We start from the raw sequence: 12,248 nt of genomic DNA, 5'->3' as shown, positions 1-12,248 counted from the left end.
TGGCAGATCTGATAGATTGTTGTGCAGTGAAGCTGAACTGCACTGCTACTCGGACTCGGTTTGTTTCACAGCACCAGGGGCAGAGAGAGTGAATCGGAGCCCTGCACATTTAACCAGTGGCTTAATGGTTCAAAGCTTCTTTACTTTCATGCACGATTGATGGTAGCATGGTGGTTTGTCTGCTGGATCTGAGGAAACGGTTTGAAGGGAATGAACAGATTTGTGATCACAATGCTGATCAGTCTGGACCATTTAAACTCAATTACTCGGTTTTGTAGTTTGGGTGCTGGCCAGTACTGCTAAACGCAGATCCATTACAAGCAACATATGCTCAATGAGGCCAAATGCTGTTGTGAAAAATGGAAATAGTCTTTTGGCTTTGCTTGAGTATTACAATCAGAGATATTTTATGTCTCCCTGAATTACCAATTTACTATTGGTGAAAATGACACATGAATCGATGCTGTCAGACAAAACCAAGGACTCGAACTAATGAAAAGTCGCCCACCATTTTCAGGGTCAGTTATTAGGGAGGGAGGGAGATTCAGAGGGTTAATATGAGACTGAATCAAAAGCGATCACCTGACGCAGATTGTTGTTTAAGGAAAAGGGTCAGCGCAATGTCATGCTATTCACTTGCACTGCTTTTACGAGGCCATGTTAATTTAATCATTTCTCCATGTGCTTCGGTGATAGTGTTAACATGTTCAAGGTCTTGTTTTTCCCCTTACTTAAAAGCATAGTTCACTACCACAAAAAAGGCATCATTTACTCACCCTCATGTTTGAATATGAACAAATAATCATGGGTTTATTACGTGGGTTATATATATAAAAAAATATATAAATATTTAAGTGAGATTATTATTAAAATAGAAAAAAGAATATTAATCATATTTTACTGTAAAATAAAACTAAGTATTTAATGAAAATGAATCATTTAATTTTATTGTTCAACTGTCAAATTAAAATACTAATTTACATTTTCATTTTTAAATTAAACCATCATTTTATTTTGGCAGAAAACCACAAAATGATCTTAAACTTGTTGGCATCAGGTTTAAACACTTTACAAATTACAATTCTGGTGAAATTAGTGGTTCCAAATGCATATTCTTGTGTGTCCACCAAAGTGTTTTTAGCCAGCTCAAAAACTTGAGTGCTTTGAAAGCACAGCGTTTTTTCTTTTTAAACAGACACATTTAGACACATTGGTTGCTATGATACAGAATATCCGTGGAAGTGTAGTATCTGATGGTTTTCATAAAAAGGTTGATAAAATGTAAGGTATTTGCTTTGGCTCTTGTTTTAAATTATTTTGTTCCGTTGTTTTGCTTGTTGTTGTCGTCTGTTACCAATGTATAAGCAGGATGTGGCAGTTGGTCGGTGTGGTATTTGTCCCGCCCCTCCTCCACTGTGATTGGACAGCTGGGTAAAAACATTACAATGATGAACGAAAAATTTTCAACTCTTTCGACGCCCAGAAAAAAAGCTCAGCGCCTCATCATGCTGATGGAGTTTTTAAATACACGGCGCTCCCACTGAAAACAATTGATAAAATACGCTACAAAAAAACGCCGTGGCCTAAGTGATTAAAACTCACAGCACAGCAGAGGTGTGTTTGTGTGTATGCATACAGTGCCACATTTCACTCTGAAACATGCAGAGCATGTATTTATGGAATTAAGTAAGCCATAGTGCAATATTATTTTAATATTTCTTCTAGCATGCTCTGAAATTTATGGAAGCTTGTTTCCGCCACTGAATAAAAATAAAACCAGTAATTACAACTTTTTATCTCACAAATCTAACTTTTTTCTTTTGCAATTATCAGAATTGCATGGTATAAACTCGCAATTGCGTGTTATAAAGTTAGAATTGTGAGATCTTAAATATTTTTTCCCCTCAGAATTGGACTTTATAACTCGCAATTGACCCTTTGCAGGGAGTTTGATTGACAGGTGATCTGACCAATCATAATCCCCCCCATTAATTTCTTTAAAAAATGACCACATTTGAAAGGTGAGACTTTGTTTCATATCAAAAGTAACCTGGTCTGTCCTGTCTGTCAGTGCGTTGTCAGTGTCCTCTTTGCTCCGCGATGTATTTTTCACTGTGTGAGAACATGGTGTGGCGTGAGAGCGGCGTGGCTTGTCGGACATAGCAACAGTAACTAAAGGGGGCGGGTCTTTGCGAACGTTCAACTGCGTGTTTATATCTCACAATTATGATAAAATAAGTCAGAATTGCAAGATATAAATTTTCAATTGCGAGAAAAAAAGTCAGAATTGCAAGATATAAACTTGCAATTGCAAGAAATAAAGTCAGAATTGCAAGATAAAAAGTCATAATTGCGAGTTTATATCTTGCAATTCTGACTTATTTTCTCACAATTCTGACTTCGGGATAAAAAGTCGCAATTTTCATGTGAATTGTTTTATTCCTTGGTGAAAACAAGCTTCCATATAAATCTCATTTGCATTCAGAGTGCAAAATATTGTGTTGACGCATCACCGGTTTTAGTTGTATAAAAATATTCTTCATACAGTAAGTTTTTCTGTAGTGTTCCGTGGAAGACAATAAGGTATACGGGTTTGAAACGATAAGAAGCTGAGTAAATAATGCCAGAATTCCTTTTTAAAATGGGTGTGGTGGGTATATGGGCTTTGAATAGCATGTTGTGCTTCTGGGGTGTGTCTTTGATCAATGTTTGCTTATGAAAAGCTCTTCAAATGAAGCTGCTGTTTTGCAGCTCAATTAGTCCTTGAAGCTAATCTTAGGCTAGCTTTGAGTTCTTGCCAGCTTTTTGGACTTTTTTATATTTATTTTTTTTTTTACTTTTGGAGCATTTGTTTAGTTATAGGAGTTATGTAACTCTAGAACCTGCTCTGCGGTGATAACAGAAAGCTTATGCCAGCCAGGGCAGAAACTCAAAGGGTTTTAATCCCATGACATTACCGATTATCATTGGTTAGCAGGGTTCGCTGAGGAGAACAGCTTCTTTGTCTTGGTTGTGACATGTAAACCAAATGGCTTTGACGTGACATTGCAGGATTTTTTTTTTTTACCCATGAAATGCACAGTCATTAATATTAGCAGGCTTTTGTGCATCATGGAGAAATTATCTGCTTAAAGTGCCAATGTATAAGAACATTCATTATGTTGATTTATTTATAATTTAGCTTTGTATACTGTGCCGATGACAAAAGAAAGCACACAAAATAAAATGAGTGTTTGTAATTAATAATTCAGTCTTCATAAATTGGGGTGATAAAACCGTGGTGGGATTTTGATAAATTTGATTCATTGGTTTGCTGCCATGCCGACAAATTAGAGTGAGATATTGCGTAAATATAAATTTAATGTCATAAGTTTAGCAATTCCAAATAGCTGATTAACTGGATGAGGGACCTTGGTGTCTCTGATTGAAATTCAATTGAAGTTTTGTTCAATCAACAGAATCCATTTTAAGCAAAATACTGAATGCATGCATTCCATTTAACTGATTAAAGAGCATGTGTTGCCTCCTGTGAATGTTAATACTCGCATTTAAGCTCGACTAGCCAAGTTTCAGAATTCAAAAAGCAAAACATGATATTCAAAGCATGCCTGGCTCGGTTATCCAGCAAACATCTGGTCTTTTAATCTCATGTAATATTGACATGGGCGGTGTGATGTAATTCTCAACAAAAAAAAAAATCCATAAACTAAAAAAAACAACATTTTTTAGGGTATTAACGATTTGATAACTTGAATACTTACAGAAAATTTTGGATTGGTAGAACTAACTGAATCTTACCAGGTGTCCAGGATGGCACAGATGCCGTTAAACCACTGTACTGTTTTCCTCCAATTGTGGCAGTTGTGGTGAACATGACATCTAATTGTACTGACAGTAAGCCTCTCATACACCTTCATCAGATTTCATTAATAGTCCGGAGAAGATTATTACTCATTGCAAATGGAAATGAACCCTTGGCCATGCAGTAATGATTAGGCAGAGCGATTCTCCTGTAACGTACAATACCACCGTCCTTTCGCGACATAATATAAAGATTTCTAAATGTTCTGCATATATTACCCAAACGCCACCTGACTGGCTGCACAGCATAGAGAGACAGATGTTATTTTCTGGTTGGATGCTACCTGCTTTTCATAGGATTGTGTCCTCAGCGCTTTAGATTATCTTGTGCAGTGATATGAGGATTATACAACTCTACAGGAAGAGATGTAATCTGTTCCCTTTTAATTAATCATGGAGTCTTAAAATGGCTTAGTTTAGAAAAAACTGCTTGTTTCATACCTTGTTTTTTTTTTTTTTGGAAAGAAAGACTATGGCTGGATGATATAGCTAATAATATCTCACTATTTTTCAGCCATCTGATGATGGTCGTTAAATGTCCTTGTATTTATGTTCAGTATTTGCTCTGAAATGGCTTAAAATGATCAATTTTCCATTCAGATGAAGCAAAATTACAACCAAATATTAAACAAATTGGTTAAAATGGTAATGTAGCAACTAAATCACAAAAATCTAGTTAAAATAATCGCAATTATTTAATACAAGAACTAGAACACAGTGAAAATCTAGTCAAGGCATGTTTTATGAACACTTGAACCATCAAATAAAAAGTGCGTTAAATGATTGAGCTATTCACAGTGTTGCTTAATTTTTATCACTGGCAAAACAAATATGAATATACTGTGAATATTTATTCAACCAGCCCTAAGAAGGACTAACTTAATGTTCTCATCCATGTTGGATAAGCACAGGATTTTGCTTTTAATCTCAACAGACTTTATTTATTGTAGAGTTGACGACGAATGTTCAAATCGCAGGATGCTTTTGAACTAAGGAAGCATGCCATGATTTTAGACTATTTATATCCTATCCTCTTATTGGCTGGTTTTCCCAGTATCATTGTCCCTAATTCTTAGATTTCCTTAGTTTTCAAGGTGAAGGACATGTCATTTTGTTTAGTTTTTTCTTGGTGGGCTGAATCAGAGAGATGAAGAGTTGTAATTAATTTAGCACTCTAGCTGATTATGTAAGCACATTTGTCTTTTTCATTTCATTATTCTTTATCTTTTAATGCAAATGTAATGTAAATCTGTGGTGAAAAATGGAACTACAGCGCACTTTAATTTAGAGCCATGGGGGCAGATTTCAGGCTGCCCTGCTTATTTTCACGTTGCCTTACTTAAACCTTGCTCCAGACCAAGATGATATCAATCCGCTTTAGCTATGTGTTGTCTGCATCAGGTCAGTAACTGTGTGGAGTAGCGTATCAGATTAATGAAAGTATACATCCTTTAGTTAACGTGCTCATGTGAATAGCCTTTATACAGTTCTGTTGTTGTTTTATTTCTGAGAATAGGCATAACTTTCTTTTCCTCACTGGAGATCCTCTACAACTTGTAATGTTCTAAAACAACATTCCGAGGCTATAAATACTACATTAAGGCAATTAGATATGATTGTACTTAAAGCCTGTCAATCAACATTAGAGTGCCGTCCTCAGGCTGAATAACGTGAGTGAGTTACAGTGAGTTACAAAGGCCTTCCATTCAATCAGAAGAGGATTTGAAGGTCCTTGAAACATTCATCGTTCTGCATAGCCTAATGAAGGATGGAAAACCACTGTGACTGAATTCAGTGAGTGTGTTTATGTGTATGACGAAACACTGATAACTATCAAAATTCAGATCTTATAACCTGACAATGCAAGACAACTGTGAGATTTGAAAGTGTCAGCCTTTTTTGAGGTTTAGATGCCAGATATACACACACTGAATATGCTTACAGTGTGTATTGGTGCAATGAACATAAACACAGGTGGGCCAATCATGTTTCGGTTAAACCGTTAAAAACAGTAAGGATGTCCCGCTGGCTTGGAGTAGTGTCAGAGAGTTAAAAGACAGCACTGTGTTGCCATTGAAAATGTTTATGTTCATTGATCTTGTACATCTATTTTTATGCCTTGAAAACTTAAATGTTACATTGTTGCTCCAAATTCTGCTGATTCATCACCAATATAATGTTATCCAGCTGGCTAACACAGATGAAGTTTTGCTGAAATAACAAAAAGGACTTGTGAAAGTCTTGAAAGAATCAGTAATAATGTTCAAAACTATGAGCCAGTCTGTAATATTTTACATTGTATGCCACTGTTTTCCAGCATAAGTGGAATTATCCATTAGTTATAGGAACTAGCCACCAGGGTGCTTCCCTGAGAACTAAAGGTTCCCCTAGAGCTGTTTTCCTGGTTGCATTCGCACCGCCAGTTGGAACTCTGAAGTGACGAAAGCCACGCTTCTTGTTGTGACTTTTATTTTGACGGCGCTGAGAACGCCATTGCGTCTGTCATACAAAGAAAGTAGACCGTATATGAAAAAGTATTAGCGTTTGCCATGTGGTTGATGTCCAACCTCGCTAGCTGAGCAGAAATGCATAATCTTGTTTTGCTTGATCCCCTCAAAGTTGGATTTTCCCCTAGAGAGGTCAATGTATCACTGTTTACATGTTCATATAGTTAGTTTGTGGAGTAAATATATAGGTTGTAATCTGTGTACAGGGCTTTTTTTTAAATGGCGGGTGCTGGTGTTTTGCGTGCGTTTGGTCAATCAGTGTACATTTACATCACTGGTAGTTCCTATTGTGCTGGGTTAGACCCTTCTCTGAACCAGGAGCTAATTTAGTTCCCCTAAAAGAAGTTCCTAGAACTAAAATCGTTCTAGTTCCTGCAGAGCGAACACACCAAAAACTGAGTATTTTCACCATTAGTTTTAAGAACTATGAAAAGGTTCCTCCGGTGCGAAAAACCCCTATTGTTGAGTCCATTTTGTTTTTGTACAACTTTAGAAGATATCTAGCTATAGCACACGTCTTATAGACTTATTTTATGATAATTATATATAATAAAAAAAAATGTAGCACTAATTTCTGTTCATTGTAATTGCATAGAAAAGAGTACCTATATGTTTTTCAAAATTTCTCCTGTTTTATGAAAGAAAGAAAGTTATATTGTTTTGGAATGACATGCGAGTGATTTAAATGATGACTGTTCATTTTTGGATGAATCTCATAAACCATAATTGGTTTGATTGTGCATGTACACAGCGTGTTTCCATCATTCCAATTCAGTACATTTCATTTTTTAGTACATTCCAGACTGTATCACGGCTTGCCTGTGATTTGTTCCCTGTTGACTGTGATCTGTTTGAAGCATGACCGAAAATCAAGAACCTCTTGTAAGCTGAACATGTTTTTCTCTTTCTTTTCCTTTTGAAGACGGCACGCTTCTTTGCCCCTCGATGTCACAGATAACCCTGGCAACTTTATTGTGCCGCTGTGTCGAAGAAGTTACCCCTGTCGCAAATGGAAGTCTGCATCTCTTGGGTAAATGGAAGGGTTTAATATTCACTTGCTTAAGATGCTAATATCTCAGAGCTGCTGCATGGACTAACTGTCTTATTCTCCACACATATTTGTGGTTTGGTGTCAGGTAATGCAAATTGTCATGCTCCCATCATAGTGCTGTACGACTGATTGCTCAAAAATACGAATCCATGTTCATTTAATAGATGTGTCTGCCATGACTGGGCCACAGTAGTGCTGTATTGCTCCTTCTTTGTGACTTCTGTGGAAGCGGACCTCCTGTGTCTGATGGTGCACTCAGATGGAAAATGAAGAAACACAGATTCATCCCGCTGCGTAGCAGTAGGATGCCATGTCGCTGATTGTGTGACATGTCGTATGGTGCAGGGTTTTACCGCGCTAGTTTGGATGGACGGCTTAAAGTCTAAAATTTGAATGACGTCTTATTTCTTTTTAAATACCACATCATTCAGTTTCTGTCCACTGTCCATGAATGACAGTTCTGACTGAACTGTACTGTGGATGTCTAATGCCAGAGTCCAAAATGAACAATTGCCATGTTCCCTTTGTAAATAAACAAAATATTTTTAAATATATGTAAATAAGTATAAAAATATGATCATTTTAAGTAAATATAAAAATATACATATAACAGTTATTTAATAACATTTTTTATTTAAATATAAAAATGAATTTAAATAAATGTATAATAAAAATAATGCTAAATATAATTTCATGTACTGTATGGCATGAATTATTTGAATTTCACATGAGCAGCGGTAGAGAGGAGGAGGAGGCCGCCGCAAGTGAGTTTTTTATGACCGTGTTGTGAAATATACGCCCCCCCCACAGCTGTAGGGGGAGCTCGTGGGGAAAACATGCGACAACAAAAGGAAAAATCAGCGAAGAAGTGACTAGAGTTCGCTAGAGTTGCCGAGTTCTCCTTTAATGAGTCTTATTTTAATTTTTTGATCAGTGTATCAGTATAATTTTTTAATCCTCACTGTTTTAAACAGTGTATAAATTATTAGATAACTTGTCTCAGTTTGTCGCAGTGTTTCCAGCAACAAATGATTTTCTGTGCTGCACAAACTTACTAGCCTGGTAATACCAAACTCTGCTACTTCGCTTTGCTTCGTAGACAGAGTCTGGCATGGCATAATTGAAAAGCGTTTTCTGTTTTCCGCTTGTCTGGGCGCTTGTCTGAAGTTTAAAATCATTGGTTACCCGTAAGCCAATCACATAACGTTTGGTTATGGTGTGTGTTATGCGCATGCTCAGCCTCATCTAACTTCCACTGTAAACACATGTATGATGCGAAAACAAAACCATCGAGCGAAATACCGGAGTGAACATGGCTGTGAACGACTTTTGCAGATTATGTGAAGTAAATCTACGCATCCACCACGGTACAATCAGCGTCTACGTCACGGCTCTCAGCCCGCCCTCTGTTCGTTGATTGGCCGGCTGTTTTCAGGCCGGAGGAAAACGGGGAAAACGGTCGCTATCTCAGACTGAGTACAGAAGCGAAATGAAATTGAGCGGAAGTACGAAGTCTGACGTAGTCAGGCTACAAACTTACAGGCAGTCAGAAGATATATAATGTTTAGCACTTATATAACACATTGCTACATGCTAGAAAAGTTTTCCACAATATAGTTAGTATAGAAAAGATTGTAGTCTTTGTTTTGTGCTAGCACACCAGCATAGCCAATAGCACGTCCAGAGATCTCTCATGATTATAAGTCTCTGCTAGTTTGTATCAAAATTCATGCTAGCCTGGCGTCCGTGGAGGATTGTTATTCCGTGTCCTGTTAATTAGCTGTGTTGTTTAGCCTTGTTTGATGATTTTTAATTAGCTTTGGTGATGACAGGTTCTGATAAACATTAGTGATTACCACGAGAGCTTGAGACGTCGCTGTACATTAACTGCCGTTGACCACGGATCGAGATAACATGTCAGGCTTAGAGTGCAGCTACAAATAACATTGGTCATCCCGTGGGATCTTGGGCTCAAACAGTTGGGTGGAGCGTTTAGAGATCTCTCAATCCTGGTTTCATGAGATCAGACTTTGCTTGAGCCATGCAGGGAAGGCAATGATAAAAGGATGAACTGAAAGAACATTAAAGTGTGCGAGCATGAGCTCAGGCCTGTGTATGAAAACAAAATGTTGAGACTAGTAATGGATGCACAGTAACCATTTTTGGGATATGTGAAAGACATCACCACCAAAAACAGAAAGGCACCACCAAAATTTAATTCGTTGGAAAAAATGTGCCTGTGCACAACATTTTTGCAGAATGATATTACGCTGCTTTTAAAGTGAAATGTCCAGTGAGTGGCACTAAGGCCGCGTGTCCACCAAAGCGTTTTTGGCTTGCTGAAAATGCCTAGCTGTGGGTGCTTGAGAGCGTTTTGGCAGTTTTTTTTTTTTTTTTAAGTTAGCTCTTCTTTTAAATTATTTTGTTCCGTTATTTTTGTACTTGACGTTGTGCAAGCAGAATAAGTTAATAATAATTGAATCATGAAATTTGTGTTAATATCCTAAGGCCCTGTGTCCACCAAAGCTTTTTCACACGGCTGGCGTGTTTTTCCAATTGTTTTCAATGGGAGTGCCATGTTTTTAAAACGTCAGGAGCGTAACGGGGCGCTGAGCGTCTTTCTCTTTTTTACCGGTCGCCGAGAGTTGAAGAATGTTCAACTTTTGGTAAAACGCAGCACTGTCACGTTTTACCTAGCTGTCCAATCACAGGCGAGGAGGGGTGGGACAAATACCACACCGACCAACCACCCGCCACATTCTGCTTGTCCGTCAACAGATGACTAGCCTGGGTGCCAGCCCGAACCCCGCCCACAATATTTTTTGGTCGGGAAGTTCGGTCTGGACTCGCTCCGTTGAGGAGCTATTATGCCCGAACAAAAATTGTTCGGACCAATCACAATGTCAGGGCGGGCTTTATACGATGATTGACAGATGAGCAACGGTAACGTAATCACCCACGTCACCAAAGAGCGCTTGATTTGAATTAGTTTACAACAAAGACGAGGGCAGCTGGAGAATTGAGATTTCACGAGTTCACATTTACAAATAAGTCAGATAGAATAAATGCGTATATAAGATTTCACGAGTTCACACAAATAAGTCAGATAGACTAAATGCGTATATGACGTGCTGTCCGAGGAGAGGGCTGTGGGCTCGGTAGCCATACTCCCCCCGTGTTCCTGGTTGTGAGAGAACAAGACAAGAGTGAGGATTCGGGGTGGTGGAGGGATGCTGAAAAACTGTCAAGGAGTGTTAGGTAAGTTGACAGAGTGAATATGCTTCCTCATGCTGATATAGGGTAACGTTAGACATGGTATTGTTTGATGACAAGTTGATATTGGATTGATTATTTGTACGTGCTCCTCCCGAACTTTGTTTATGAAACATCATGTGTAGATTCCGCCATCGCGTCTGTTATAGAAGATATGCACAGCGCATTCATTTTAAAAGAGGAGCAGAGAGCCGCGACATTTTGTTGGTTGAAAATATGAATGAAGAACATGCGTCATTTACTCCGTTACTCTGATTGGTTGTAGGTCTATCCAATTGAGTGCAGAGTTTTTTTTTTTCCTGGTTCGGTTGAGACACGCCCCATAATCAAATCTCTATGGAACAGTCTCAGACTCACATTCTGACTAGAATATGAGTATGACGAAGTCAGGCTAACAGATGACAACAACAAGCATAATAACGGAACACAATCATTTAATACAAGAGCCAGAGAAAATACATTGTATCTACATTTTTATATAGAAACAAGACAGAAACAAACTATCTGTGAAATAAGATACTAGTAACACTTCTGCGGATAATCAGTATCATAGCAAGCAAAGCGTCTCAACTGAAAAAAAAAAAGTGATGCCAAAACGCTTGTTGTACGTATCGTACGTACGTATGTCCAATGTATGGCCAAAGCAGCCATGCCAATTTAGTTGGTTTCTACAAGTCTTTGAGCTCTTTAATCATGACTCTTTTTCACTGGACTCGAGATTCTCATCGCAAGTGCAATGCTGTCCCAAGTGATCTATCAAGCAGGTTTACCACAGCAAAAAAGCCATACAAATGGAGTTGGTTATGTGATGCAAACGTCAAAATCACTGTATTAGTTTACAAACCATACACTACGGTAAAAGTGTTTTGAGGTCATGCCATAGTATTGTACAAAGAACAGTGCAAAATAAGTCATTATTAATCAATAGTCTGCCTCTGTAATCATAATTTGAGTGAAAAATAAAAAAGTTGTTGCATTGTATTGCCTTTAGTGTTCATTTCAAATGGAAACTTGGAGTTTTGCAAAAATGCACGGTTTTCATATGAGCCTAGGTCGAAAATTGACATGGCTCTGAAGCAATAAGGAAATGGCTATTGATCAGAGACCCAAATGCAATTCCAGAGACACAAGTTAAGACTATCACACTAGCCGTTTCTTAAAACCTGACTTCAAATAGTATTGTTTTGCTGCTCTTATATACTTCATTACCAGCTAACAAGGAAATAAACATTCTGAATCAAGACTGCAATTACATTTAAAGGCCAATGTTGATTTTAGACACAATAAAAGAAGATTCTAGCCTCTGCTACGTATTAGCATGCAAATTACACCCTCTGAACTTCAACGAGCGGGTTCTTAATTGCAAAAGCCTCATATTAGTAATCAAGGACTCCACTCAGAGACCATGAGATCGATAGTTGTGGTTGCTGTCGGAAAAAGGCTTTCAGGTGATTGTACTCTAGGCAGACATATATCTAACAGCAGCTGCTAAGTTACCTGTTGTGTCATTCCATTGTTTGGATTTGCATACTGTCTTAATACGTACTCTGCTAATA

General features: G+C 37.9%; 1 protein-coding gene across 5 annotated transcripts in view; it reads left to right on the top strand.

The window, feature by feature from the left end:
* Nucleotides 1-12,248, top strand: part of iqsec1b (IQ motif and Sec7 domain ArfGEF 1b) — a 169,645-nt gene that overhangs the window by 48,831 nt on the left and 108,566 nt on the right. For 2 of the 5 annotated variants that reach the window (XM_079858212.1, XM_079858224.1), the window contains exon 3: nt 7,291-7,398. The exons of the other annotated variants lie outside the window; for them this stretch is intronic. In XM_079858212.1, the coding sequence (XP_079714338.1) occupies nt 7,291-7,398 (108 nt within the window). The remainder of the gene's footprint in view (nt 1-7,290; nt 7,399-12,248) is intronic. 5 annotated transcript variants of the gene reach the window in all.

The sequence above is a fragment of the Squalius cephalus genome (assembly GCF_949319135.1).
Source record: "Squalius cephalus genome assembly, chromosome: 22".
NCBI lineage: Eukaryota > Metazoa > Chordata > Actinopteri > Cypriniformes > Leuciscidae > Squalius > Squalius cephalus.
This window is presented reverse-complemented; position numbering and strand designations above follow the sequence as displayed.